Source organism: Gavialis gangeticus, unplaced genomic scaffold (assembly GCF_001723915.1).
Source record: "Gavialis gangeticus isolate Ggan-Ray unplaced genomic scaffold, GavGan_comp1, whole genome shotgun sequence".
Lineage (NCBI taxonomy): Eukaryota > Metazoa > Chordata > Crocodylia > Gavialidae > Gavialis > Gavialis gangeticus.
This window is the reverse complement of record NW_017729016.1, coordinates 10,456,195-10,463,821: the sequence shown is the minus strand read 5'-3', so window position 1 is coordinate 10,463,821 and position 7,627 is coordinate 10,456,195. Positions and strand designations below refer to the sequence as shown.

At 38.6% G+C, this 7,627-nt stretch overlaps 1 protein-coding gene across 2 annotated transcripts in view; it reads left to right on the top strand.

The window, feature by feature from the left end:
* The first annotated feature begins 1,349 nt into the window (after positions 1–1,349).
* The window catches only part of SMG1 (SMG1, nonsense mediated mRNA decay associated PI3K related kinase), a 98,342-nt gene continuing 92,064 nt past the window's right edge, over positions 1,350–7,627 (top strand). For both annotated transcript variants that reach the window (XM_019512831.1, XM_019512830.1), the window contains exons 1-2: positions 1,350–1,509; positions 5,885–6,040. In XM_019512831.1, the coding sequence (XP_019368376.1) occupies positions 6,025–6,040 (16 nt within the window). In that variant the 5' untranslated portion in view covers positions 1,350–1,509; positions 5,885–6,024. The remainder of the gene's footprint in view (positions 1,510–5,884; positions 6,041–7,627) is intronic.

The following is a 7,627-nucleotide window of genomic DNA, read 5'->3' as shown; positions in this document are numbered from 1 at the left end:
GGGGGGGGTTGTCCTTTTTTTGTTTGCTGGGGGGGGCTCTGCATTTATCCTTGATGTTTAAGTGGGAAGTGGTGAGAGAGAATTTTCTTTTAGCAGAAAATAGGTGTAATCACTTCTTGTTGTAAAATGTCTGGGCCTTCCAAAGCTCATAGCAATGAGGAGAGACCTTTAGGATTAGCTGAACAGTTACCCATGGTCGGTACTTTAATCGGTATGAATTTTAGTTATTTTTTAATGTCAGTGTTTTCATTTTGCTTAGATATTTTAAGCCAAGAACATACAACCTCCAATGTTCTTTATAAGGATGCATTTAAAAGTCTGTTTTAATTAACGTAAGGTACTAGAGTTAGATGAACGGAAGTCTTCAGAAGTTTAAAAAATGTAATTTATTAAAATCAGTCAAATTCATATGCATCCAGAGAAGAAAATAAAAGAAGTACCTTATCACTCTTGCCTGTTTGCTCATTTTTCCTATTTTGCACTTAATTACCCTGGGATATAAAGTAAATCTCCAGTACCTAGACATTATCACGTAAACATAATATTAGAAAGGGATTTCATGGAAGAAAAAAATCTTAACCTCCTGACCCTTGAAAGGATACAACTTGGGAGCTTTTTTCTGCACAGGAAAGCTTTGTTTCTTACGTTTCTATTATGATGTTGTAAAAACATCATAATTACTAACAGTCTATATGAGAACCTCTTGACCGATGGTGACACCTGTACATTGGAAGTTACCTTGCGTTTGTTGCCGTATTCTTGTGGCATGCTGTGTAAGTGTTAATTTTTATGTTGCTTGTCTCATTTTTAGTGTTTCAGTTCTTGTGAGAAGTAGATCATACATTTCCTGATTCTATGCTTACGTTTTATTTTTTTCCCTTAAATCTCAGCTCAAAAGATCTATTTACTGACAGACAGGAGTTGTTTTGGAGAAGTTGTAAATTCCTTCAGGGTGAACTGCTTAGGGTTTGTTCTCGAGCAATAATGTGTGTATACAAAATAACATCCCCTCTCATTTTTTCCCTTTTAGAGCATCCATTCTTTGTTTCCAAGAGTTAACTTGATCAAAACTTCAGCGTTCTGCGCAGTCAAAGTGTCCATCCAAATCCAAGCACCTAACCAGATAGTGCATATAAGAGAGCACTGACACATTGAGAGACACCTCCTTGGTGTTCTGTTACAGTTAATTCAGTTTTCATTCAAAGCATGCGCTTAAATTACTTTATCTAAAGGCAGCTTGGATATATAAGATATTGGGATTGTTTTTTAAATTTATTCATAAATGCATTCATAAATGTGAATCCCACTCTTAGTTTACTACATAAAAATATTTTTCTTTTTATAGAACTGACAGTGCATCTACTGACCAAGACAATTTAAAATATTCTGCATCCAGAGACCGGGGCAGTTCTGCCTCCTATGGATTACAACCCTCAAATTCAGCTGTGGTGTCTCGACAAAGACATGATGATATCAGAGTCCACACTGACATACAGAATGAAGAAAAAGGTATATGGATTGCTCTGTTATATATAAAGTAAAAAGGGGACTTCCAAGGACAATGAAAGGCGACAAAATTAAAAGTACTGAAAGTTTGTTTTAATAAAAAGCAATATTTGTACAATTCGTTGCCACAGTATATCACCGAGTCCAAAAATGTAGTAAGGATTATGAGAACTTTTCATTCAGAGTTTCATTTTGGGGGGGTGGGGAGATCAAACCTAATAATCAGTGGATGGAGAATAGAAAGAAATTTTCCACTATTCCAGAATGGCTTACTTTGGGATACAAAACCTTCCTTTAAAAAAACCCCTAATGTTGGTTGCTGTTGGAGGTAGGCTACTGGAGTAGATGGATCTGTGATCTGACCTGATCTGGTAAAGAAATGATTGTATTTATATCAGTTGACTTTGAACTAGCCTGTACTTTGCCTCCATCTGTATTGTTGAGTAAATCATTTCTCTTCTGTATGCTTCAGTCTAACTTTATAAATTAGTTGTGATACATGTATCCCACAGGTGTATTGTGATGGTGGTTTGTAAAGTTATTTGGTCTGGGGGAAGGGGAATATGTTGCTCTTTTGCACAGCTGGAAGTGGCCTGGTTTAATTCAAGCTTCCAACTATTGTCGGATGAAGTAACTTCTTGATTCTGAATATTTAAAGTAGCGCTGATAAGAATAGACATGTAAAGTGGAAATTTATTTTGCAAAATCACTGTCTTTGAGACAAAGTTAACTTCCTTTAGATCTGGCTTAAAAGTGAAAAATGTCAAGCATTTCATAAAAACACTTATTTGGTTCCGAGGCTTATAAAAAACCACTTGCAATTTGTTTTCCTTTCAAAGGTACAAATAGGATAAAAATATCCCAACTGATATATCTTTTCAATCAATAGATATGGTTAGCAGGAAGGAACATGGTGTGAAATCAGTAGTTGTTTAAGATTCCAAAATTATTTAGACAAGGATTGCATTACCTTAAAAAAAAACCCAAGTTTTTTTTCTATTAATTAGTCCTTCAGTATTAAATGCTAGAATTATGGCATTTTTGAGCACCCAAAATAGTGCTAGGTAGTATTAATATAATACTTGGAGTACGTTCAAATATTAAGGTTCATATATCCAGGAAGTTATTGTTTTGGGAAATACACCTTTAAAATTTGCTCGGTGCTCTTAGTTGTTCATAGCTGCTGGAATTTATAGGATTTATTTTCCTTTCAGGAGAAAAACATGATTGGTCAGCTGTGTTTGAATTCTGCTAAATCAGCCATTTCAACTCATTTATTTTGATCAGACTGTCTTAATTTTCAACCTGTTTTAATCAAGAAAGAGATGATGATACTCTTTCCTAAAGTTTACTCCAGGCATTCTTAGTTAATAGTCATACCTGTAATTACTAGAAAGTGTGAGATACTGAACAGTATATTCATCTTAAAACAGCTGGGTTAGGTTTGTACTATTCACCAGACTGTCTAGATCAAAATATTTCATTTTGAGAACTTAGGCTTCTTTTTCTGTTGTAGATAAATCTACCTGGGATACATTTGTTAAGTTACAGTAAACATTTTGAGTTGCCAGTGCTTAGTGTTGACACTAGAAACTAACAAAATAGAAACCATTTCCAGAAGCTGGCTCATACCTGTTGCGTTTCAGAACAAGACATCTGGTTCCAGGAGTGGAACAGGAAAAATGAAAAGAAATTGGATTTTTTCTAGGGTTGAAAATGTCAGTTATAGGACCTTTTTTATTAAATTCTGTACGGTGGAAATGACCAAGTAAAATTTCAAGTCGCTGGCTTGGTTCATCTTTCTTTTTATTTAGATGTGAGGGATCTGCAGCTCCACATTCGAATCTGATTCACTAACTGGGTTTTAACTTTTCCAGTGAGAGGAAGTCTGCATTTCTGCATAGCTTTCTCTCTTTTCCAGTGAGAAGGAAGTCTGTATTTCTGCATAGGGTGTGGATAAGCTCGAAAGGGTACAGAGAAGGGCCACCCGTGTGATTAGGCACCTGGAGGATAGGCCTTATGAGGTGAGACTCTGGGAACTGGGTTTGTTCAGTCTAAACAAGAGAAGACTGAGAGGTGACTTGATAGCCTCTTGCAAGTATGTCAGGGGTGAACACCAAGACGTAGGGGAGTAACTCTTCAGAAAGGCGCACCTTGGGAGGATGAAGTCCAATGGGCACAAGGTAGTTGAGGAAAAATTTAAGCTGGACATAAGGAAAATCTCCTTTTCCATAAGGGTATCTAGAATCTGGAACACATTCCCAGCAGAAGTGCTGCAGTCACCATCCCTGGAGATGTTCAAGAGGAGGCTGGACAAGCACCTCATTGAGATTGTTTGAGCCCAGCTTCCTCCTGCCCATGGCAGGGGACCAGGCTTGATGATCTTACAGGTCCCTTCCGGTCCTTCTATTCTGTGATTCTGTGATTGTGTTTTCTCTACACTCACATTCAGTCTTGGCCCAGTAGTGGTCATTGGACACTTGGTGGAGTACTTCAACACTGCCAAGGAAAAATTTTTACTCCTGTAGCAACAGATATGAAGTGAAGGGTTATCATGGCTATTTCAAAACAAATTACCCTGCATGTAAAGACACAGTTAATGGTTGAAGTTCCTTCAAGGAGAGGGTGCTACATTTCCTATTTTTCTCTCTGTAGTTAGGTAACTACATTTGATTATGGGGTTGCTTGAGGTTGTTATTTTACATTTAATTATGAAATATGGCAATGTGGATTTTGTTATAGAAGGTGAAAAAAGTTTGTGAGATGTGTGTGATTTGAATGCATGATGAGCTGACACAGTCAATGATATTAGTCTTGAATTTTTGCAGTGGTATGTGATCTTTTCACCTCAAGATATAAATATCACAGTTAGAAGTAATTTTCTTTTAAGGAGTGATTTGCACCAGTACAGCAAAATGGCTTTAGTGGGCTCTTAGTTGGACCGTTGTAGAGTCCTATGGAAATTTCATACTTTCCTGTATTGTCCAAAGAAGAAGCTGTTACAGTAGCTTTTTGGGATCACTACAGCTCCATGTTACCCTATTTATCATTTGGACTTCAGTAGTTGAAGCTTCCTAAATTCTGTATTCCCTTTTACAAAGCAACTAATGTAACTGCTAAAAGATAGTCTGAGCAATACTCAGATTTCTTTTTCTTTTTCTCCAATATCTTTATAGTCTGTAAGAGATGGGGTCACGTGAGTTATGTTGCTGGAGGAAAGCCTCAGTGATCCTCTAGATGCCTTGACCCAAAACCTGTTCTTTCTTGTATGATTCCAGTGGGTCAAGTAGGGAAGATGCTTTTTAAAAGGCTGCCTGCATGGGTTGAAACTTTCTCTCCTTGTTTAAACCTCAAAATTGAGTTCTTGCGAGTTGCACAAAGAATCATGCAAGATCAGTAAAACGTTTGGCAGTCCTGTAAGGAAAGGGGCAGAAGCAGCTCCGACACCACAAACTGCTATAATAGATATGACAAAACAGAAAGATTGGACTTCTCACTATGTGAATTCTTGGGGAACTTGGTTCTTTGAGGATGGTTTTGTATGTGGCTGTCATTCTGAGATGTTCTGAACTTCCTGAGGCAGTTCACTACTAAGAAAAGTATTTGCAGCAAATTGGGACCATTATGTCTTCTAAAAGAGGCTTTTATTTCTTCTGGGTAGACTGGCCTGCTGTCAGTGAAGCACCGAGTTAATTTTTTAAGATGTGCATCCACATGTGTTTAATGTGTTTATGTAAGTATTCCTTAAGATGACCATAATTGACTTCTGAGGATATTGATTGGACATATGTTCAAAGGGACCCATTCTATTTTTAAATTGCACTTTATTTGAATGTTTTGCCATCTCTCATTACAAATAACATCTACTTTTTGCTACAACGGAGACTGTAGATTTTCTTCATTTGATAATCTCTGCCACTTTGTATGCTGTGTAGGCTGTTGTTTATAGCAGCAGTAGAATTGAAACAAAGTGGACAGGTAAGGAAGGCACATGCAGAGTTTGTGGATGGGCCTAGCTATTTTTATTTCCCAGCCAACTCAAAGGACCCTTCTGCATATAAATTGAGAACTAGGGTCTTTTCATCCTTTTTTAAAAAGCAAAGCTACTTTTTCTTTTATCGTATTTTTTTTAAATAGAGCTTTTACAATTGGTCAGTTTTAAAAAATACCATAGTGTAGTGTTTTTTTGATTTTAACATGAGCTATTTGCAAGTCACCATTTAAAATAAAGACAAGTACATGATTAAAATAATTCAGAGATGATAAGTTTAATAATTAAGAACAAAACTGAAAGACTTCCTAACATAGATACGACAAAATGAAAAATAGGCATCATAGCTGTCAACATATTTTGATTTTCAAATCAATGTTTCAACAGGTGGCTACAATGTCAATGGAGGATCTGGGGAAAATACTTATGGTCGGAAGTCGTTGGGGCAAGAGCTGAGGGTTAACAATGTGACCAATCCTGATTTTACCAGTGTTCAGCATGGGAATCGTGCTTTAGCCACAAAAGACATGAGGAAATCACAGGGTAAGAAAGTTGTTTTTCAAAAATACCCATTATTTTTCAGCAATCTCTATCATGTTTAGTGAGTAAAAGATAAAGAGATTTTCTTTTTTCCTCTCTTTCCCCCCTTTTTATGAGTAAGCAATGTGTATTGGTTGTTACAATTGAACTGCAAATCTTTAAATATGTGTTGGCTGCAAGTAGAAAACATCCTCTTTTAGAAACAACTATTTTGATTACTAATACTATATTGGTACTATTACTGCAGACAGGCCTGTACATGAAGTTACTTTGGAATACCTATTCCTTAATTTACTTTAAAAGGCAAGAAGGACGGGGTGTACCTACAGTGGAAAAGGGCTGTCTAAACTATTCTCAAACCTATTTAAAGGACTTTTCTGGTCATAAATAAAAGAACAGAAGTCCTTTAATCATGATAACGGTGATTTTGGTTTTTTTAAAAGTACTGTGGTAGAAAATAGAACTTTTGGAATTGGACAGATAAAGAGATCTCAAAAAAAAGAACTGTGCCTGTTTAATCTGAAATTAGATTTGAAAGGGTAAGTGAAGCTATACGGAAGTAGAATATAAATTTAAGTGCAGTTGCTGTCTTAGGCAGAATTAATTTTCAAATGTGGACCATTTTAAAATATTTGCATTCCTTAGTGCCCATTTTGGCTTCTAACCATTTCATTTTGACGTGGATTTCAGAAACATAATTTCTTACAGGCTCACTTGTGACCTGCTACGGTTCAGCCCAGTTACCACAGAAAATGGCCACACCCTAGAACACAGTTTATATTTATTTTGTTCTCTTCTTTCCTCCAGGGATGACCATAGAATTGATTTTTGCTGCATTTCCTATGAGTCCATGCAATGCACCTGTGCTCCAGTTTCCTATCTTTGGAGCTTAATGATGTATGGAGCATTGGCAGGCAACCTTCAGAGTGCAGCTGCTAGCTCAGGTCAACAGCTAGAGGGTAAAATGGAGTTTCTCAGATCTGAGTGGTCAACTCTATAGCAAGGGTTTCTAGTTCTTAGTGTAGGGGTGGGCAAAATATGACCCACAGGTCAGATCTGGCCTGCCAAGGGATTCTGTTTGACCTGCATTAGGCTTCTACCTGGTCCGTGGTACATGTGGTGGGTGCTGTGGTGTATGTGCGACGGGACTGGGGCAGCATGGTGGCTGGACTCAACTTCCCAGTGTCTCCACCACCGTCAGACTTGCCCCACTGTCCAAGCATGCCAGCCCATCTGCCCTGTATCTACCATGGGGGGCACTGGACAGATCAGATAGGCAGCCAGGGTCTTCACTGGCCCGAGACCCCTGTGGGTAGGCCATGCTTGGCTGATGAATGGGGTGGGGTGGCAGGTGCTGGTTCTCTGGGCAGGGAGCGGATCACGGCTCTGCTCCAGGCCCTGGCCCCACGCTGTTGTCTCCTTGTGATCCCACTCCACCCATCTATCCTGCTCCCAGAAGCCACTCCCCACCTGCCTGCAACCTCATGCCATCTGCCTGGCTGAGCACGCCCACGCCCTGCCCGCAGGAATCTTAGGCAGGTCTCATGGAGATCCTGCCCCCCCCCCCCCCCCCCCCCCCCCCCCCCCCCC